The sequence below is a fragment of the Pipistrellus hanaki genome (assembly GCF_964339955.1).
Source record: "Pipistrellus hanaki genome assembly, chromosome: 5".
In the NCBI taxonomy this organism is placed as follows: domain Eukaryota; kingdom Metazoa; phylum Chordata; class Mammalia; order Chiroptera; family Vespertilionidae; genus Pipistrellus; species Pipistrellus hanaki.
Window position 1 is genome coordinate 643,936 of NC_140507.1, and position 21,917 is coordinate 665,852.

The 21,917-nt window shown below is 67.0% G+C and overlaps 2 protein-coding genes across 2 annotated transcripts in view; both read left to right on the forward strand.

The window, feature by feature from the left end:
* NUDT1 (nudix hydrolase 1) overlaps window positions 1-21,917 on the forward strand; it is a gene marked incomplete at its 3' end in the record, with an annotated part of 283,181 nt that overhangs the window by 133,957 nt on the left and 127,307 nt on the right. The window lies entirely within an intron of this gene.
* On the forward strand, window positions 16,035-19,424 carry ELFN1 (extracellular leucine rich repeat and fibronectin type III domain containing 1). The gene has a single exon (XM_084886251.1). The coding sequence runs from the start codon at window positions 16,165-16,167 to the stop codon at window positions 18,562-18,564; it is 2,400 nt and encodes a 799-aa protein (XP_084742377.1). The 5' UTR covers window positions 16,035-16,164; the 3' UTR covers window positions 18,565-19,424.

Below are 21,917 nucleotides of genomic sequence, written 5' to 3' on the forward strand. Positions count from 1 at the left end.
GGTGTGCAAGAGGCAGCTGGTCGATGACTCTCTCTCATCGATGTTTCTAACTCTATCTCCCTTCCTCTCTGTACAAAATCAATAAAATATATTTTAAAAAATCAATAAAATATATGTATTTTTTAAAAAGAATTCTGTCCTAAACCAAGAGGACAGTCTCCCTCTGTCTCTCCAGTTAGGGTTCTTGTCGCTTTAGCTCTTGTGTTCAGTTCTGTTGTGCATTTTTAATGTTCGTGGATGGTGTGTGAGGGTCTGAGTCCTTGTGCATATCTAACTGTCCTCGTACCGTTTTAGAAATTTGTCTATTTCTATTGATTTCAGAGAAGGGAGAGAGGGAAACACCAATGATGAGAGGGAATCATTGAGCAGCTGCCTCCTGCATGCCCCCCACTGGGGATCAAACCTGCAACCCGGGCATGTGCCCTTGACCCGAATCAAACCTGGGACCTCTCAGTCCGAAGGCTGGCGCTCTAACCACTGAGTAACACCAGTCAGGGTCCCGCACCATTTTTTTTTTTTTTAAAGACGATTTTTTTCTCCCATCCAAGTACTAACCAGGCCCGACCCTGCTTAGCTTCCGAGATCAGACGAGATCGGGCGCGTTCAGGGTGGTATGGCCGTAGAAGACGATTTTTTTCTGCATTAAGCTTTCTGGGGACTAGAAAGGTTAAGGGTTTGTTTCTAAACTCAACTCTATTCCACTGACGGACGTGCCTGTTCTTTATTTTTTTTAATATGTTTTTCTTTTTATCTTTAGAGAGAGAGGAAGGGAGAGGGGGAGAGAGAAACATCCCTGATGAGAGAGAATCATGGATCGGCTGCCTCCCGCACGCCCCACACTGGGGATGGAGCCTGCAGCCGGGCCTGTGCCCTGACCGGGAATCTAACTGTGACCTCCTGGTTCCTGGGTCGATGCTCAGCCCTGAGCCCCGCCGGCCGGGCTGAGTGATTTCCTCGAGCTGGACTTATTTTGTCTGGTGGTGTTTGGACGCCGTGGTGAGCGGCGTTATTTTCCTAATCCCGTTTCCAGATTGTCGCTGGGCCACCGGAATGAGAATGAGTTTGTCTCGGTCTTGTTTCCCGTGACCTTGGGGCTTCATCACCGTGCGTCCCCGGCGACGCTGCGGCCCGGAGGGCTCCCCGGGGCGATCACGTCCCTGGCGGGCGGGGCGCCTCCCCCGGCACACGCACGGGTGACAGTCTCCTGGCCTCACGCCGCCCGGGCTTCCCGGAGATGCGTGCCGGGAGCTGCGGTTTCCAGGGGAAAAACCACAGAATGGCCCTGGCTGGTGTTGCTCAGTGGATAGAGCAGGCCTGCAGACTGAAGGGTCCCAGGTTCAATTCCAGCCAAGGGGACATGTCTGGGTTGAGGACTTGACCCCCAGTAGGGGGCGTGCAGGAGGCAGCCTATCAATGGTGGGTTGGATGATGGAGGGACGGATGAGGCGGATGCACCATAGCCATGGGGAGCAGACAGTGCGGGCATGGCGGGTGTTGGAAGAAATGAGTGAGGAAGCCCCAGCTCAGGAGACAGAGGGCTCAGACGGCAGAGGCTGCCCCGAGGGCCCAGACGGGCTGCTTGCGAGAAGTCTGGGAGGAGCGGCGCTGGGCGGACTGTCTGTCTGAGTCCGGGTTCATGACCCCCTCCCCCAGCGGCGGGTTCTCCCCCAGGGGCGGCCGGCCTCCCTGGGAAGCAGGCAGGAGGCCTGTGGGGCGGAGCCTGGAGCCCGGGGTCTCCCTCTGCGGCTCCACAAGCTGCCCGCAGCCTTACTGAGCACCTGCTGTGTGCCTGGAGCAGCACTTTCTGAGCACCTGCTGTGTGCCCCTCGCCGGGCAGTGCTGGGAGGGCTCCAGGCTGTGTCCGAGGCCGCTGGGAGCCTGGGAGACGTTTAACTTTGACAAATGGACCTTCACGGCTCATTAGCCTCCCTGCGGCCGGCACCTCAAACTGGAGAGCCTGGGCGCGGCAGCCGGAGTCCTGAAGGCCATTCTGCATTCGGACCCGCGCTGTCGCCCGCCGAGCTGCAGTGCCACCGGCCGCAGGCAGCTGCCAGCTCCGCCGCCCCCACTGCTCCCGCCGCCGCCCAGTCACACCCTCCCGGCCGCCCTGACCCGGCCTCGGTTTCCCCGCACCTGTGGCTGTGCCCAGGGGCGAAGCCGGCTGTGAGGGGAGAGGAGCTGCCGGCACCTCTCTCCCAGCCCCCAGCGGCCACTGGGGCCCGGACAGCAGGTGCCGCCCTCCCGGCCGAGCCCCGGCTCTCAGAGCGCCCCCCCCCCCCCCCGGCGCTGTGCGGAGCTGCGGGCCAGGCCGGGCTGCCGGGTGGACCCTGCCCAGCCCCCGCGCCGGCCTCCTGGGGCGCAGCGAGAGGAACAAGAGCTCCCGCGGAGCCCGGGGCTGTGGACGGGGAGCTCGGCATGTCAGCTCCCGGCGTGTGCGTCAGACGCGGAGCCGTACACACGGAGGCTCAGTGAAGCCCCCTGGCACCCCCTCACCCCCAGCTCTGGACCTTCCTGGGGCTCAGCGACGGAATCTGCTTCTTCCCTTGGAGGTTGTGCAAAGGGTCCTGACTCCCTTCCTGGAGGCTGTGGGTTAAGTTGAAGACGAGAAAGTGAAAGGTGGTGGTCAGGCCTGAGTGAGGCCTGGCTGGGCCACGTGCACCCCTGACGGACGTGTGCTTGCACGCAGCCTGTGTGCACACGTGTGTAGGCCTGCAGCTGCGTGCGCAAGTATGTGGGCCAGCAGCCGTGTGTGTAAGCGTGCACACACGTGCATATAAACAACTGTGTGTGCAAGCATGCACACGTGTGTGGACTGACAGCTGCATGTGCAAATGTGCATGTGTGTGGGTTGGCAGCTGCATGTGCATATGTGTGGATCAGCAGTTGGGTGTGTAAGCATGCACACATGTGCATATAAACAACTGTGTGTACAAGCGTGCACACGCGTGTGGACTGGCAGCTGCATGTGCATGTGTGTGGACCGGCAGTTGCATGTGTAAGCGTGCACACATGGGCATGGGCACTGGACGTGGGCACACCAGTAGACCTGAGTACACACCGTGTGTGCATACTTGGTGGTGCTGCAGCCTGTGTGAACACAGACAGGTGTGACCCACTCACCCCCCTCGTCCCCATGGCAACGCAGGTGTCTGGAGGACTGCACTGGTGCTGATGGGCGGGCCCACGTCACGGGCTCCTGGCGTGGCCGGCCAGTGGAAGGTGTGCAGGTCCCCCCCGCCCCCGGAAGCAGCAGGAGGGGAGGCATTGGGTGGGGTCAGCCCGGAGGCCCCGTGAGCCGGTGTGGGCCGGCCGCTCCCCCGGTGTGTGCTCTCCACCCGCTTCCTCAGGAGGGAAACTGAGGCTCCGGCAGCCTTCGCCAGGGTTCCCCGCCAGCCCTGGGCAGACGCAGCCCCCCCCCCCCCCGTGTCCTCCCCGTAGGAGGACCCAGGGTGCCCTCGCCGCCACCCGCTCTGCCTCCTGCCGGCGGCTTCCCTGCTCCCTCTGCCCTCTGCCTGGTCCCGGAGACCTTTGCTGTGGGCCAGGCAGGCCCAGCAGCTTCTCCCTCTGCCGCCCGCCCGCCCGCGAAGTCAGCGCTCAGCTGGCAGGGTTCCCATGGCAACCGGGTGCCCTCACCAAGGGCCTGCGAGGAGGAGCTGGTGGGAGCGGCCGGGAGGGGATTCCTGGCTCCTCCGTGGCCACAGGCGGGGGCTGGGCCTGGAGCGCCGCCCCACTGCCCCGAGACGGAACCACCTCCACGGAGGAGCCCCAAACCCGACACCCACTGCCCAGGTGGGGGGACCCCCGGGCTGAAAGCACCACCTTTCTGCCACGTGGAGGCGGGGCCCCCTCGCCCGCCCGCTGGTCCCCTGGGTCCCCGAGGGCTGCCCGGCGGGGACGTGGGGGCAGCGGATGGAACGGCCCTCACGGTCGCCTTGCGGCCCAGGCTGTCGGAGTCCGTGTGTCCGCCGGCTGCGTGGGGAGGGCTGGCCACACGGTTCACAGCGACCAGCCTCTGCCCGGTTTGCCCGTGACCGGGCGCTCAGGCCGTGGCTGCTCCGGGGCCTGTGGCCCGGCCCCCTCGCCCTCCGCTGCCCTCAGGGACGGGCTTGTCCAGGGAAGCCTCCCGGGAGGTGGTCTCAGATCGTGGCTTAGCTGGTGAGCCTGAGGGGCGTCACCCTCGTCTTTGAAACGAGGCGACCATCCCCCGAGCATCGGTCCCCACCCGCTGCCCCTCCGCGGCGTCTGCACCCTCGGGTGGCCCCGCCCGTGGGGTTCCCTCGCCGCCCACGGGGTCCGCGAGGGGAGAGCAGTGTCGCCGCTGTCACACTGGCCGCCACCCCCTGGCATCGCCCACCTTTTCGTTTTGTCACTTTTTGCGTTCCTTTCCCTCATTCCCACGGGGAACCTGCCTCTCCTCCTCTCCCGATCTGCTCGCCGCCTTGGCCTCGGGAGCCGCCTCCTGAGGCCGATCGGAATTGGATTCTGTTTCCACGGCGGGTTTAGGGCTAATATTTCACCGGCAGCGGGAGCTCCGCCTGGACTTGGCTGCGGCGGGAAGGAGTTAATTGCTGCTCAGGTTTCCAGGGGAGGGACCGCCTGGGCTCCCGCCCCCAGCCCCAGCCCGACACCCGTCCCTCCCACCGTCCCTCCCGCTGTGGGGGAGTGGGGGGGCGTGTGCAGCCTGCGGGGATGGTGGGGCCTAATGAGCACAGGCCGTCCAGGCGGAGCGGAGCCTCTGCCGACCTCACACCCAGAGCCGAGGGGCGGCAGCAGCGCAGCCGGCCGGGCCCGGGGTTGGCCGTGTCCTCTCCGTCCGAAGCCGGTGCTCCGGCTCCCATCCTGAGTGCCCTCACCGGGAGGAGCCTGTGCGGTGGGCGTAGCCCGGCCGAGAGCCAGGTCAGGCCGACCAGACAGATCCCAGCTGTGACCTTGGGGAAGGGCCGTCCCAGCTGGAGCCTCAGTTTCTCCGTCTGGTGACGGTGCCGGGCCCCACCGGGCGGCTCTAGGGAACCACACGGTGTTAAGTGACGGCGACTGCAGCTCGGGAAAAGGGAGCGGCCGTCCATCCGTCTGTCCGTCTGTCTGAGGGCTTTTCCTGTGGGGCCCTGGGTGGGGAGCGGAGGGGAGGGAGGGAGGGAAGGAGGGGAGAACAATGGGATGGTGAGAAGGGCCCCGTGTGCCAGGAGTGGTCTGGGCCGGCAGTGAGGCCTGCGAATGCTGAGGAGTGGGGGGGCCTTTGGCTGGGGACCCTCAGGTGAGAGGTTCTGAGGGGCCACATGCCGGGGAAGGGGGAGGCAGGGCCGGGCCTGAGGGTGGCAGGTAATGCGGGGTGCACCTGCAGCACCGCCCCCCCCTCCGTTTCACAGACGGGGTTCCCGGTGCCCGTCAGGCCTGCCTAGCTCCTGGCGGGGGAGGGCGCCCATCTCCCTGCTCCGGGCCTCCAGGCTGGGGGGGCTGGGAGGCGGGATGGGGGGCAGGTGCAGCTGTGGGGAGAGGCTGCTGGCGTCAGCAGGCGCCCCCTCCCTCGGGCTAAACAGCCATCACACAAAATATGCAAATGGCATAATTACTGTTATCTGTTGTGCTGATATGAGTGTTTGAAATGCAAATGTCAAGTTTGGGCCTCATTTTCCTCCCTCTCACCGGGCTGTCTGGGGGGGGGGGGCGGGGGCGGGAGGGGAGGAGGAGGAGGAGGGCTTGGGGCCCCTCCCCAGCCTGGGCTTTGCTCCCCTGGCTTCCTCGTTGCCTGAGGGGCACTGAAGGGCGGGGTGCAGGGCTCACCCAGCCGCCCACGGGGCCTGAGGGGGCCTCACCGTCTGCCCACTGCCTCTTGCAGCCTCAGTTTACCCATCTGCATCCCGGGAGCCACGCTCCTGGGCTGACTGGCGCCTCGACAATCCCATCAATGGGTTTGGGCTCAGTTCTCACCTGTGGAACCCCAGGTGTGTTCCCACCTGCAGGTGGAGACGTGGACCCCGGGAGGGTCTTTAGGGGCCCAGGTGGACCCCAAATATCACTGCGTTGCACTGCCAGGGTGGGGTGTTGTGGCCATTCCTGCCCAGGGGGCCTCTGAGGATTTCAGGGCTCCCAGGCCTGTGGGTTCAGACAAGCCGGGCTGTGACCCCCGAGAGGCAGTCACTGTCACGGCATTTTGACGGGGTAAACTGAGGCACAGTATTCCAGGGCTTATCAAGGCCACCCCGGGGGCATTGGCGGGGCTCCTGGAGTTCCACCAGCTTCACCCCATTCCAGAGGCATGGCTTGCGCCCCACTCCCCCAGGAGCCCAGCGCCAGCCCCACCCCCTGTGCCCCCCGCCCCGGGCTGGTTGGGGACAGAGCAGGTGGGTGTGGGTGCAGGGCACACAGGCCTGGCAGGGCCCTTGGACTGGGGTCTGTGCATCTGCAGGTGACGCCGTTGGGGGTGAGCGGGGAGGTGCACAGTGTGGGGCAGAGGACGCAGAGCCCACTGGCCATCAGGGAGGGACCACGGCGCCCCCAGGGGCGGCCTGGCTTGTGATCCCATGTGGGGCCCCCCCTCCTGCCTTTGCTAGGGGTCGGAGAGGAGCTGGGCTGTTGGGCACCAGGACCCAGGAGAGCAGAGCAGGTGGCGCTGGGGCAGGGCCGGGGAGAGGGCATGGGGGAGCCCCCAGTGTGGGCAAAGGCCTGGGGTAGGGGGGGCGTGGCACTCCCGGAGCTGGGTCCCAGCCTGGAAGTTCTGAGTCCCCACATCCTCTCAATTTTTATTCCAGTTACCTTTTCCGGGAGGGTTCAGCCTCATTTGCATATTCAAATACAGACCATTATTATTTCAATTAGCTGTTAAGTAATTAGCTCTAATTGATGAACATTCCCCCCACTTCCCTGTATTTTTTGGGTATTTACATCCGCTTCTAACCAACAATTTTAGGTAATTACATGCCACTCACTCATCTATTTGCGTGTGTGCCTTGCGTACACATACACACTCTCTCTCTCTCACACACACACACACTCACACTCTCATACACACACACACACACACACTCACACACACACACACACTCATACACACACACTCACATATTCACACACATACTGTCACTCTCATACATATATACATACATTCACTTACGCTCTCACACACACTCACACTCTCATACACACATTCACTTACACACACTCACACACTCACACACACACTCTCACACACACACTCACACATTCACACTCTTATACACACATTCACTCACACACACACACTCATATTCACACACATACTGTCACTCTCATACATATATACATACATTCACTTACGCTCTCACACACACTCACACTCACACACACACACACTCACACACACTCACACACACTCACACACACACACTCACACACACTCACACACACACACACACTCACACTCACACACACTCACACACACACACTCACACACTCACACACACTCACACACTCACACCCACACACACTCACACACACACTCACACTCACACACACTCACACACACTCACACTCACACACACTCACACTCACACACACTCACACTCACACACACACACTCACACTCACACACACACACTCACACACACACACACACACTCACACTCACACACACTCACACACATTCACACACACTCACACACACACTCACACACACACACACTCACACACACACTCACACACACTCACACACACACTCACACACACTCACACACACTCACACACACACTCACACACTTCCTCACCAGGCAGGTTCCTCCTCCCTGTCATGTCCCTCTCCCAGCCCAGGAGCCCAGGAGCCTGGGAGCAGCGTCTGGGGGAGGAACAGGCAGACCGAGCAGGGGACACAGGTCCTCCTGAGGGTCACCGCTGACCTCCAGGGGCTCAAGGTGTACCGAGCGCCCCCCAAACCTGGGCCCAAAGACACCCCTCCCTGCCTCTGGGCACCCCCTCCCCGGCCGCAGTGGGTGGGTTCCGTGCCGCCGGTCACGCACAGACAGCGGCTCCGGCTCCGGCTCCCTCCGGCTCTGAGCCGGGAGGAGGGCTCCCCTCCGCGCCTCAGTTTCCCCGTGTGCCAGTGGGGGTGGGGCAATGAGGAGTGAGGGTGAGGGAGGCGGCAGACCGTCCTCGGCACAGACCGGTGCTCAGTGCTGGGGCTGGGCCGGGAGCGGCTGCGGAACCAGGACCTGGGAGCCTGGGCGGGGCCGATGGTCTGGCTCCGGAGCCCAGCGGAGACGTGGGGGAGGTGCCGGTGGAGAGGGCCCGTCAGAGAGGGGTTCTGGCTGACGGCACGGGGCTCAGGCTGAGGGTACGGGCGCACGTGTGGGCGCTCCCGGCCCCCACAGCCCTGGCTACAGCCCGTCTGCGCCAGACGGGGGCCCGGTGCCGAGGCTGCAGGCCGCCCGCCGCTGCCCGCTCACTCCCCGTCCCTCTGCAGGACCCGCCACGGGACCTCCGGCCACTCCGCGGCCTCGGCTCATCCTCGTGCGGGAAGGGGAGCCACCCTGACCCGGGAGAGGAAGCCCCGGTAAGCGTCCTGCTCAGCGGCTCCGCACAGCCGGCCTGCCGGGTCCTGGGACAGGCCTGGGCAGCTCCCGTCTGCGGAGCGGAGGCCCTCGGAGATGGGCTCCCGGTCAGAGGGGAGGACCTGCCTCGGGGTGACGGGGAGCTGGAGGGGCCGCCTTCTGGCTCCGGGGAGCTCGGCCTGTGCAGTGTCCTCCCTGAGTCGGTTCCGCCGTCCAGGTGGCCAGCAGGAGGTGCTGTTGGTGAGGGACGGGTGTGGGGAGCCTGGGCTCGGCGGTGCTGGAGACCCCGTCTAGGGTGCTCCAGGTGTAGAGAGGGGGCGGGGATGAGGACCTCCCGCGGACATCCTCAGGAAGCGGGCGGGGTCCCGGCCCCTCACGGCCACCCTCCCCTCTGGCCTCAGTTCCCTGTCTGAAGCCTGGGCGCCCCCTCAGCTCTGGGCGGGTCACTGGGCGGTGGGGGGAGGGCGGTGTGGGTGGCATCGCTCTGGCCATGCTCACGGCTCACACGGAGCCGCACGGGGGTCGTGGCCGCGGGGGGGCCGGGCCAGGCCCGGGCTGGGTGGAGACGGACAGTTAGGGCCGGCCGGCGGGCTCGGGGTGCTGACACAGGCCCTTGTCACCCGTGAGGAGCTGGGCTTTGGTGGGGACTCGGGTGACGCCCGGTGCCCTCCCCCCGTGCGCCCGGGACCCCCTCTCCCGAGTCCTCCTGCCTCTGGGGAGACGGTGCCAGGTCCCCGCTCCGCGCCTGACCCCCAACCCCCCGGATTTCACCGGTGAAGTGGAGGTGACTCGCCCCAGGCGAGCGCTCTGTGGGTGGGGGTGGGGTGAATTCCGGGCATACAGTAGGCGCTCAGCATACAGGGTGCCCCTCCAAGCCTGAGGCAGGCACCCCCTCAGCTTCCTCCCCTTCCCCCGAGGTCCCGCCTCCCAGCCCAGGATCCTGCACCCGCAGGCCCCAGCCCTGAGCCCTGACCACCCCCCCCCGCCCTCCCCCCAGGAGCCGGCACCTCCCCTCCCTCCCCCAGCCGGGCTGCCTGCTCCCGGGCGGGCGCAGACACAGAGAGCCCGGGGACTGTGGGTGGTGTCTCCGCGCCCACCTGGGAGGGCAGGTGGCGGGGCAGATGGAGGCCCCCTGTCTCCTGTCTTCTCAGGAGCTAGGCTGGCGCTCCCTCCCGAGACCCGTTCAGCACCTTGAACTGTCTCCTTCCTTCCTGCCTCTCCCCTTCTCTCTCCCCCTTCTCTCCCCCCCCCCCCCGCTCCCCCCTCCATTCCGGGTCCTGGGATCTTGTCCCGAGAACGTGCTCTTTAAAAAAATACGTTTTTTGTTTTGTTTTTTTTTACGGATTTCAGAGAGGAAGAGAGAGGGGAAGAGAGAAACATCGACGCTGAGAGGATCACGGGCCGGCTGCCTCCCGCACGCCCCCCACGGGGGGTGGAGCCTGCAATCGGGGCCTGTGCCCTGACCGGGAATCGAACCCTGACCTCCCGGTGCAGAGGTCGATGCTCACCCAGGAGCCGCGGGGCTGGGCCCTGGACGCTGCTCTCACTGAGTGTGACCGAGTCCGAGGAGCCTGCCCCGTGGTCTGTGACCCCGGCTGACCTGGGGCAGGCTCGGGCCTGGCCGGCGCTGCCTTCCACACCCCCACGTGGGCACCCCCCACGGCACTGAGGCCGGCCCCTCCTCCTGCCTCGGTTCCTTCTCTGGTCTGGGGGACGCTTCCCCGCGGAGCCGCGTGAGGGGCCGGGGACGTGCCCACGCCGGCGAGCAGCCTGTCACCAGGTCCCCGGCCTCCGAGGCACCCCGGCTCGGAGCAGAGGTCTGCCCCCCTGGGGGACAGCGGTGGCTGGAGCGGGAGCCCTGTCCGCAGAGCCGCTCGTGGCTGCCAAGCCAACAGCCGAGCTAATTAGGAAAAGGTCACGCCGCTCCCGGAGGCCGGCTTTTGAAGTCGGGCCTCTCCGGGCGGACTGGCAGGAGCCGGCCTTTGAGTTAGCGGCTCGGTTACCAGGAGAGCTCCCGGCTCTGCCCGCAGCGCCTCCCGCCGCCCGGCCGTGGAGGACACCTCACTCTCGGCCCCTGCCCGGCCGGCCGGCCGCCCACCCCGCCCCACCCCGGCTGACGGACAGCCCCCAGCAGGACGCCTCACTCCCGGCCCCTGCCCGGCCGGCCGCCCACCCCGCCCCACCCCGGCTGACAGACAGCCCCCAGCAGGACGCCTCACTCCCGGCCCCTGCCTGGCCGGCCGCCCACCCCGCCCCACCCCGGCTGATGGACAGCCCCCAGCAGGCGTGGGTGGGGCAGCCCTCCCTGACCTGCCGGCTGCTCCCCTCGCCCAGGGCGCAGGCAGCTGACGTGGGGGCTGGGCCGCAGCCGCCCAGGGCCCCCCTTCCCTCTGCGTTCTTTCCACTTTCCTCTAAATTCACTTTTAAAAAACTTAAACGTATTTATTTAAGAGGGAAGTTTTATGGCACGCTACAAATGGAAAACCAGCCTCCTTCGCCATAAATAGAACTCATAATCATAAAAATAACCTCGCTGGAAAGAAAACAATGTTATTAAACTCCGGTTGGCGGCGGGGCCCCGGGAGGGCGGGCCGGGGCCTGCTCCGGCTTTATTAAAAACGGGGGCGGCGGGGACGGGGCGCGGGCAGGCCGGCCAGCGGGCGGGACTTCCTCCCCGGCGGAACCGCAGCTCGGAAAGCAATTATGCGGAGAGCACTTTCTAACAAAATTACTCAGCGTTTATTGTGCTGTGTCAGCCAGGGACCCATTTGGCCACACGCGGCAGAGACCTGTCCATCGGGCGGCGGAACCCCACGGGGACTTGCTCTTCTCGGCAGAGAGGGCGCGGGGGCGGGGGCGGGCGGCGTGGCCACGCCTGCCCGCGGTCAGGAGGGGCCGTGGCCCCGAGCCCGGCCCCGTGCCCGCTGTGCCCACGACGGCCCCGTGGCCGGTTGCCCCGGCACCGACTGCCGTCCGGACCCTGCTCCTGCGCTGTCCGAGGCCACGTGCCGGGTTTGGGAGCCAGGTCTGGGCCTGGCTGAGGCCGGTCCCCCCCCAGCCGCCACGGCTCCGGCTGCCACAGAGGGCCCAGCTCCCGGGCGGCCCCTCCTCCGAGCCACGTCCCGACCTCTGACCCAGGCGCCCCCGCACCGGCTGGCGGCCAGGTTCACGTGCCAGATGTGTCCTGGGAGCTGCCTGGTGGGGAGCACCTCTCCCTGCCCACCGCCCCTGGGGCCCGGCCTGAGCCTCCGGAGGGAGCCCTTTCCTCTGAGTGAGGACTTCGCTGCAGCACGGACCCCGCGTCCGGTGGCCAGAGCGGCAGCTCTCAGCGCTCAGCCCGGGGCGGCCGCGGGTCCCCAGGAGGAGCCGGCGGGCGCTCAGTGCAGCCGGGCCGCGTTAGCAGGTGGCAGCTCCGTCTGCAGGCGAACCGCGCTCACCTGCTCCCGGTGGGGGGGGGGGCGGGGACCGGCGGCGGCAGAGGCTGAGGTCCCGGGTGTGTGTGTGTGTTTGTGTGTGTGTGGAGGCCCTTCTCTGGTTCTGCTGTGACCTCGCCGTGACCCAGGGACCACACCCTCCCCCGCTGGGCGGAGTTGGGAGGCTCTCCTGATGCCTCAGGCACCTCGGTGCGCGCCTGCCCTGTCCACGCGGTGCCTGGCGCGTGCTGGGTGCCTTACAGCCTGTGGACGGGATGCGAGGGCTGAGGGGCCAGAGCCGGCACCAGAGAGGCGGGTCCAGCCTCTGCCCAAGCCTCTGGCAGGCCCCAGGCTACGTGCACCGGCCGCCGAGCCCCTCTGCCAGCCGTTCCTCAGTGTGAGGTCGGGAGGCTCCGGTGGGAGGGGCCCTCGGAGGGCAGGACGCCCGTGGCGGCTCCGTCTGCTGGACTGTGCTGCTGGAAGAGGACACCCCCCCTCCTGGCCCCCGAGATCCGAGGCCTCCCCGCCCGTGCCGGGCCTCCGTCTGTGCCGGGGCCTGTGCTCAGGGGCCGTGGCAGCACCCAGGGGCAGCCCTGCTGCCTTCCCAGCCTCTGCCCTCGCCCCCGGGGCTCCGCTGCCCGGTCCCCCCCCAGGGCTCTGCTGCCCGGTCCTCCGGCAGAGGTCACAGCGGGACCAGAGGACACACCCTCCCAACAGACCCGGACGCGGTCCTGCCGGACAGGGACCTGGCCCGCCGGGCCCAGAGCGGCGTTTACACGCTGGAGGGCGGGTCTGCCCAGCCCCGCGCCCGCGCCCTGGCCGGCCCCTCCCACACGCCCTGGGCCTCCGGCACACGGCCGTCCCTTTTCAAAACATTTAAAATTTACTATAAAATATTCAGGGAGTCTCAATACTTAAGAAATCCCTGATAAATATTTCACCGATTATAAAATATTAAACCCAGCCGAGGTGTGCAGAGAATCCCACAAATACCTACGAGCTGCCCCTTCACCGGAACCTGAGCCCCCAGCTCCGCCCGCGACAGCCATGCCCTGGGCGCCGAGAGCCCCTCCCCGGGCCTGTCCTCCACAGGGTCTCCGAGCCCCGGCCACAGGGCTCCCCCGCGGCTCACCCCACGGCACAGCCCGCCTGCCTCCTGCCCCACAGGGCACCGTGCGGCGTGGTCTCTCCCTCTAGCCCCATCTCTGCGGCCAATCACGCGCTCATGGCGTCCGCCCAAAGCCCAGCCAACTCTTCAACCGGCGACAGCGGCAGGAGGGGGCCTGACCCGTCACCGCGGACTGGCAAGGCAGGGTTGGCGGGGTCACTGCGGCTGGGAGAGTGGGACGCAGGGAGAGCCGTGTCTGCGTGTCAGAGATCCCCGTGTCAGCCCCCCTCCCTCCACCGGGTCAGCCCCCCTCCCTCCACCATGTCAGCCCCCCCCTCCAGGCCAGGCTGGCAGGGCCCCCCGTGGGGCCTCGGGGTCCGGGTGCAGAAGGACTTCTCTGCCTCATGTCCAGGCGCCCTCCCTCCACAGCTGGGAGACCCAGGCCAGACCGCAGACAGGACTGCCTGCTGCCAGGGTGGGGGCGGCCCCGCGGGCACCGGGACCCTCGCCGGGGGACGCTCCCGGGCGGGTGACGTGCTCCCGGAGAGGGTGGCGCGTGGTCCCCGCCAGGCCGCCCGCTGCCCGCCCCACACCCCGCGTCCGGCCAGCGCTGCCGCCGCCGTGCTGTCTCCTCCCGCGACGGGCGCTTCGGTTTTTAATTTAAGAAGCCGCCCAGCGGAAGCATAACCGACATCAGCCTCGTCCTAATTAACTCCGCGGCCGGAGCTGCCGGGAGGAGGCGGAGGCCGGCAGCACCCGGGGAGCCCCCTGTCCCCCCGGCACACGGCTTGGGCCCCGGCCCCGGGCCCCGGAGGTCCAGGGCCGCGGCTGACCGGGGGGGGGGGGGGGGTGGACGGAGACGCCGAGGCCCTCGGGTTCGGAACATCCTGGCTTTCTCCTGTGCCGGCCCCGCCCCCTCTCCTGCCTCCGTGTCCATCTGAGGGTCACTCCGATGCCCGGCCCCCGGCCTGGAGACGGCTCTGCTCGGCTGGCTCCGTGTGGGGGTCACAGGTCACCCTGTGCGGCCACGTCGGCTGCCCACGCGCTGCTCCTCCGGCCAGGAGGCAGGGGAGGCCCAGTCACTGCAGGCCCAGCCGTCCCTCAGCGCCCCCCCGCGCCTGGGGCGAGGGCCGTGGTGCAGGCGCTGGGCCCGCCCGGCCGGATCCCGGACCCTGGGCCCCGTGCCCGTGCCCTGGTGCGAGGACCCTGCTGAGCCAGCGGGCCGACAGCCACCTGGGACCCGGGCCAGCCTCCCTGGATGGACGGGCGGCCGGGAGGAGGCGGGAGGCTTGGTGGGTGAGGAGCTGGGAGGCCCTGGGATGTCCAGACAGCTCGCCCATCCGCCCCCTCCCGCCCACGAGGACCAGCGACAGGAAGTGAGTGTGCGGGCGAGGCAGCCCGGGACCCGCCGGGAGCCGGGCCTCCAGCACTGGGCCGTGCTGTCTCCGTGTCCCGGGGGCTCCCGTGGTGGAGCGATGACACACGTGTGCAGTGTGGGAGCAGGAGAGCGCTCAGCTGCCCTGGGAGTGGGGGCGGGAGGCCCCTCCGCTGCCTCCTGATAAGGGCTCTTTAGGCTGTAATCCTCCTCAGGTTGACTTTGGGTTATTTTGAGCAAGAGATTAGAGGTGATTAGGATCCGCGTGCTGAGGCCACACTTCCAGGCCTGCGTCTCCTCCCCACACACACACCGCCTCCCGGAGGCTGGAGCAGGAGCAGGAGCCAGCCTCTCATCAGCCTGGCCAGCCCCCCCCCCCCCGCACAGCCCCCCCACCAGCCCCCCCCACCAGCCCCCCACCAGCGCCCCCACACCAGCCCCCCACACACCAGCCCCCACACACCAGCCCCCCCCACCAGCCCCTCCACCAGCCCCCCACCAGCCCTCCCATACCAGCCCCCCAAAAACCAGCCCCCCACACACCAGCCCCCACACACCAGCCCCCCAAAAGCCAGCCTCCCACACGCCAGCCCCACACACACCAGCCCCCACACACCAGCCCCCCCACACCAGCCCCCCAAAAGCCAGCCTCCCACACGCCAGCCCCACACACACCAGCCCCCACACACCAGCCCCCCCACACCAGCCCCCAAAAAACCAGCCCCTCAAAAACCAGCCCCCCACACACCAACCCCCCCCCAGCCCCCCCCCAGGCCCCCAGCTGAGGCCTCAGGAGCCCGGGGGCATACAGCCCAGTATCGCCAGGCTGTTGGCTTGGGATGGCACGTGCTGGGGGTGACTGCATTGTGGGATGAGGCCTGAGCCCCCCAGAGGACGTAGCCAGGTCGTGGGGGACCTGGCTGCCCGGAGGGGCCGTCCTGGTAAGGGTCACACGGCCACGGAGGCTCCCCAGGGGCTCCCCCAGCCCCCTTCTCTTTACGTCTGATCCTTCTTCACGCTCCCCCTCCCACGTTCCTCGGGTCACCCGTGCGGCCATCAGGGATGCTCAGCTGGCCGCCGCCTGGCCCAGGCCTGAGGCTGGCAAACACGTTAACAAGACACTACCGACTCCTCTGTCCGGAGGCAGCGCGGGCGGGCGGCCCCACAGCGGTCCCTGGGCCGTCCCCACCTGCCCCCCGCTGCCTGCAGCCCCGCCCCGCCCACAGTCCTGTCCCCGCACGCGGCACCGGGGAGGGGAGGCCAGAGGTGGCCGGAGGCCCGGGCTCAGAGGGGAGGGCGGGGGCGGGGACCAGAGTCCGGCTGTCCCTGCGCCGTCCTGGGTGGCTGTCCGGCGGCCGCAGTGCCCTGGCCAGGCCTCAGGGGCAGGAGCCTGTCCCGGGCAGGTGGAATGGAGCAGCCTGTTCTCAGCCAGCATCAGACTGGGCGGCTCAGCGGGCTGGACGCTGGGCCCCTGGGCGAGGGCTGCCGGCGGCTCCTGACCTCTCTCCTCATCCCGTTCTCGCTGCAGGGCCCGCTGGACGCCCAGGCCAATGGGGACGGAGGCCACGGTGGCCACGGGACACGGCCGGCGGACGACGCGAGGTGCCCGGCCGTGAGGGGCGCCTGACCATGTGGCCCAGGGCAGGACGCGCCTGAGTGCGGGCCCTCTCCTCCCCGCCCTCCTCCCGGGCAGCTTCCCGGCCCCACCCCGTCCCCTGGGCAGGCGGAGCAGCCCCCCGAGCCATCCCCATGGCCCGGCGCCCGGGGGCTGCGCTGTGGGCGTGGGCGTGCCTGGCGGCCGCCACCCTGCTGCACGCGGGCGGCCTGGCGCGCGCCGACTGCTGGCTGATCGAGGGCGACAAGGGCTTCGTGTGGCTGGCCATCTGCAGCCAGAACCAGCCGCCCTACGAGGCCGTCCCGCAGCACATCAACAGCACCGTGGTGGACCTGCGGCTGAACGAGAACCGCATCCACGGCCTGCCGCAGGCCGCGCTCAGCCGCTTCGGCAACCTCACGTACCTCAACCTCACCAAGAACGAGATCGCCTACATCGAGGACGGCGCCTTCGCCGGGCAGCTCAACCTGCAGGTGCTGCAGCTCGGCTACAACCGGCTGCGCAACCTCACGGAGGGGGCCCTGCGCGGGCTGGGCCGGCTGGAGTACCTGTACCTGCAGGCCAACCGCATCGAGGTGGTCACGCCCGGCGCCTTCGGCGGCTGCCCCAACCTGCTCAACATTGACCTGTCCATGAACCGCATCCAGCGGCTGCACGGCGCCACCTTCGCCGGCCTGGCCCGGCTCTCCGCCTGCGAGCTCTACAGCAACCCCTTCTTCTGCTCCTGCGAGCTGCTGGGCTTCCTGCGCTGGCTGGCCGCCTTCGCCAACACCACGCAGACCCACGACCGCGTGCAGTGCGAGGCCCCGCCCCCCTACGCCGGCTACTTCCTGCTGGGCCGCGGCCACGGCCAGCGCGGCATCCTCGGCACGCTGCAGGCCGTGTGCACGGACGGCGCCTACGGGGCCGAGGACCCCCCGGCGCCCGAGCCCCGCCCGGCGCCCGGCCTCGGCCCGCCCCCGCCCCCGCCACCCGAGCCCAGCGAGGCGCCCTGCGCCGCCGAGGACTGCTTCTCGGGCGACGGCACCACGCCGCTGGCCGCCCTGCCCACGCTGCCCCCCCGGGCCGAGGCGCGGCCGCTCCTCCGCGTCAAGCAGCTGACCGGGGACTCGGCCACGCTCATGGTGCAGCTGCCCAGCCCCTTCACGCGCGTGTACACGCTGGAGCACTTCCACCTCGGCCGGCCGTCCACCGTGTACCGGCTGACCCGGCCGCTGCAGGAGGTGCGGCTGCCCGGCCTGGCCGTGCTCACCAACTACACCTACTGCGTGGTGTCCGCCAGCTCGGGGCAGCTGCACAACCACACCTGCCTCACGCTCTGCCTGCCGCCGCCGCCCAGCCCGCCCAGCCCCGGGCCCCGCCCCGCCACGGCCACGCACTACATCATGACGGTGCTGGGCTGCCTGTTCGGCATGGTGCTGGTGCTGGGCGCCGTCTACTACGGCCTGCGCCGGCGCCGCCGCGGGGAGAAGCACCAGGCGGCGGCCGCGGCCGGCGGCCTCAAGAAGACCATCCTGGAGCTTCGGTACGGGCAGGAGACGGAGGTGCCCGGCCTGGCCCCGCTGTCCCAGGGCCCGCTGCTGGGCCCCGAGCCCCCGGCCCGCCTCCCGTTTGTGCCCGCGGCCGCCGGCGAGGCAGAGCCGTACAAGCCGGCGGAGAGCGAGACGCCCAAGGCCAGCAAGGGCAGCTACCTGGAGGTGCGCACCGGGGAGCCGCCCCGGCAGGGCTCGGCCACCGAGATCTCCACCATCACCAAGGAGGTGGACAAGGTCAACCAGATCATCAACAACTGCATCGACGCCCTCAAGGCTGAGGCCGCGGCCGAGCCCCAGCTGGTGCTGCTGGCTGAGCCGCTGGCCGGCAAGCACGGCTTCCTGTCGCCCGCGTACCAGGACCCCTTCGGCCACGGCCCGCAGCGCCACCATGGCGCAGAGGGCGCCCCGGGGGCCCCCCGCACCAGCACCTCCTCCAGCAGCTCCTCCCGCAGCCCCAGGGCCTTCGGCGTGGAGGCGGCCGGCGCGCACAAGGCCGCGGCCTCCGAGGCCAAGTACATCGAGAAAAGCTCGCCGGCCGCCGACGCCATCCTCACCGTGACGCCCGAGGCCACCGTGCTGCGGGCCGAGGCCGAGAAGGGCCGCCCGTACAGCGAGCACCGGCACTCCTACCCCGGCCCCCGCCCCGCGGAGCCGCCCTCGCCGCCGGCCCCCCTGCCCCCCGAGGGCCCTAGCGGCCGCAAGGCGTCCATCCTGGAGCCTCTGACCCGGGCGCGGCCCCGCGACCCCGCCTACTCGCAGCTGTCGCCGCCGCAGTACCGCCACCTGCGCTACGCCGCCAGCCCCGAGCCCGCGGCCTCCTGCCGTGCCGCCCACAGCATCTGGGAGCGCCTCCGCCTGAGCCGCCGGCGGCGCAGGGACCGCGAGGAGTGCGTGGCGGCTGGGCACGCGCTGCGCAGGAAGGTGCAGTTCGCCCAGGACGAGGACCTGCACGACATCCTGGACTACTGGAAGGGCGTGTCCGCCCAGCACAAGTCCTGAGCGGACCGAGGGGCGGGCCGCAGCCCCTCCACCCGGACTCGCGCGTGCCGCGCACACACGCACACTCGAGCATACAACCATACATGTGAGCACACACGCACACATGCACACTCACACACACAATCACACCACACACACGCACACTCATACGCACAGTCACACACACATTCACACACAGGCACAATCATTCACATACACAATCACTCACACTCACACACATGCACAATCAGACACATACACAATCACACACTCACAGGATAGCAGGTAAAGCTGGGGCCCTACAGAGAAAGCAGGGAGGGGTGGACTTGCCCTGGACACTCACGGGGGGAGGGCCTGTCCACACACATGCACATGTGTGCACACACTGGCCACATGCAACTCACACACTTAACACACATGTACTTGCACACATATGTACACACAGAACACACACACACAAGGGACTTCGGAAAACTGTGTCTTAGGGATGGGGGGTGGGGTGGGGTCTTCTTTTTCAGTATATTTCCTCTTTTGATTCTTTCCTGACTTCTCTCTTTTTCCTGTTTTCTTTTTAAATAATAAAAGTAAAGTTCTCTTAAAAAAGACAGAACAGACATGGGAGCCTGGCCCGGCCCGCGCATGCTCTGTCTGTGGTCGGGCTCTGTCCGCTCGTCTCCTGCCACCTGTGGACGCCATGGCGGAGGGAAGTGCTGCGGCCGAGTGCCTGGAGCTGGACCCGGGCTGGGAAGGGCGCCTGTGGACATGGGGGAGGGCAGGCAGGGTCCCAGCATCCCACTGGCTGACCCGATGTACAGTGAAATACTTCTATATTTGCAATGTTGCTGTAAATGGAGAAAAGAAAGGCTATGTCTACTAAAAAATCCTGCAAAGAAAGACCGAACGCTGTTTGTGTGGGTTTTATTGTGAGTTCTTCTGTGTCTGGTTGACGGTGGTTTTACTGGTGTGACCCCTGGGTGCACGGGAGCCCATGGGACAGGTGGGCGGGGGGACCAGTGGACGGGGAGACCGGTGGGCGGGGGAAGGGGGTCCAGTGGGGCAGGAGGGGGCAGGTGGGCAGGGGGACTGCGGGGGGGGGGACTGGTGAGCAGGGGGAGTGAGGGGACACCGGTGAGTGGGGAGACCGGTGGGCAGGGGGGACAGGTGGGCAGGGAGACCGGTGGGTGGGGGGAGGGGGTCCGGTGGGGCAGGAGGGGGCAGGTGGGTGTGGGGACTGGTGAGCGGGGAGACCGGTGGGCAGGGGGGACAGGTGGGCAGGGGGGGACAGGTGGGCGGGGAGACTGGTGGGCAGGGAGAGGTCAATGGGGGGAAAAGGAGACGTATGTAATACTTTAAACAATAAAGAATTAAAAAAATAAAAAGAACCAGGAAGAATCTCAAAAAGATCCCCCAATTTTATACCCAGAGGAACTAAGAAAAAGGAGCAAATGAGACCCCACGTTAATGGAAGGAAAGGGCACATGTCAGAGTAGAAATAATGAAATAGAGACTCAAAGACAATAAAGACCAATGAGACTAAAGCCTAGTTTTTAAAAAATACACGTTTTTAAATTGATTTCAGAGAGGAGGGGAGAGGGATAGAACCATCAGTGAAGAGAGAGTCACTGATTGGCTGCCTCCTGCACGCCCCACACTGGGGATCGAACTGGAAACCCAGGCCTGTGCCCGGGATCGAACCCTGACCTCCTGGTTCATAGGTTGACACTCAGCCATGGAGCCACACTGACCAGGCAGGAGCTGCTTTTAAGAAAAGGTACAATTAGTAACTCTCCTAGGAAAAAAGAGGATGCAAATAAAAGATCAGGACTGAAAGCCATGTTGCAGCCGACACCACAGAAACACGAGGGTTAAGAGTCGGCTCTGAACATTTCCTATCGACAAAGTGAGCCCCAACCACCCGGGGCACCCCTCCCCGCCCACAAGCTCCCACTGAGGGGACCCCTCCCCCCCCACGAACACCCCTCCCTGCCCACATCCCTGAGAGGAAACATGGTGCTGTCTTTAGTGTCATTTTTTGTCTTAAACATTGTGAACTCTGGGTCAGCCTGGGTCTCCTGTGGGTAGGACTGAGCGGACACTCAGCACACGACCGAGCAGCCCACCCGTCCACGGAGTCTACACCCCACCCCCCTCCCTGACATCCACCACCAACCGTCCCCCCAAACCCCCCGTCCCCCTAAACCCACCATATCCCCGCGATCCCCACTTCCCCGACAGATACCCTGCTCTGGAGCCAAACGCCCCGCCCTCATGGACACCCTCCCCCTCACGGACACCAACCCCTCACAGACACGCTCCACCCTAACGGACACGCTCCCCCTCACGGACAGGCTCCCTCACGGACAGGCTCCCCCTCACGGACAGGCTCCCCCTCACGGACAGGCTCCCCCTCACGGACACGCCCCCTCACGGACAGGCTCCCCCTCACGGACAGGCTCCCCCTCACGGACACGCCCCCTCACGGACACCCTCCCCCTCACGGACACGCCCCCTCACGGACAGGCTCCCCCTCACGGACACCCTCCCCCTCACGGACACCCTCCCCCTCACGGACACCCTCCCCCTCACGGACAGGCTCCCCCTCACGGACACCCTCCCCCTCACGGACAGGCTCCCCCTCACGGACACGCCCCCTCACGGACAGGCTCCCCCTCACGGACACCCTCCCCCTCACGGACAGGCTTCCCCTCACGGACACCCTCCCCCTCACGGACACCCTCCCCCTCACGGACAGGCTCCCCCTCACGGACACGCCCCCTCACGGACACCCTCCCCCTCACGGACACGCTCCCCCTCACGGACAGGCTCCCCCTCACGGACACGCCCCCTCACGGACACCCTCCCCCTCACGGACACCCTCCCCCTCACGGACACGCTCGCCCTCACGGACAGGCTCCGCCTTCAGGGACACCCTCCCCCTCACGGACACGCTCCCCCTCACGGACACCCTCCCCCTCACGGACAGGCTCCCCCTCACGGACACCCTCCCCCTCACGGACACCCTCCCCCTCACGGACAGGCTCCCCCTCACGGACACCCTCCCCCTCACGGACACCCTCCCCCTCACGGACGCCCTCCCCCTCACGGACACGCTCCCCCTCACGGACACGCCCCCTCACGGACACCCTCCCCCTCACGGACACGCTCCCCCTCACGGACACGCTCCCCCTCACGGACACCCTCCCCCTCACGGACACCCTCCCCCTCACGGACGCCCTCCCCCTCACGGACACGCTCCCCCTCACGGACACGCTCCCCCTCACGGACAGGCTCCCCCTCACGGACGCCCTCCCCCTCACGGACACCCTCCCCCTCACGGACACCCTCCCCCTCACGGACGCCCTCCCCCTCACGGA

What these genes read in the sequence shown, in the direction of transcription:
- ELFN1 (XM_084886251.1), top strand. Translation starts at nt 16,165, where the DNA reads ATGGCCCGGCGCCCGGGGGCTGCGCTGTGGGCGTGGGCGTGCCTGGCG.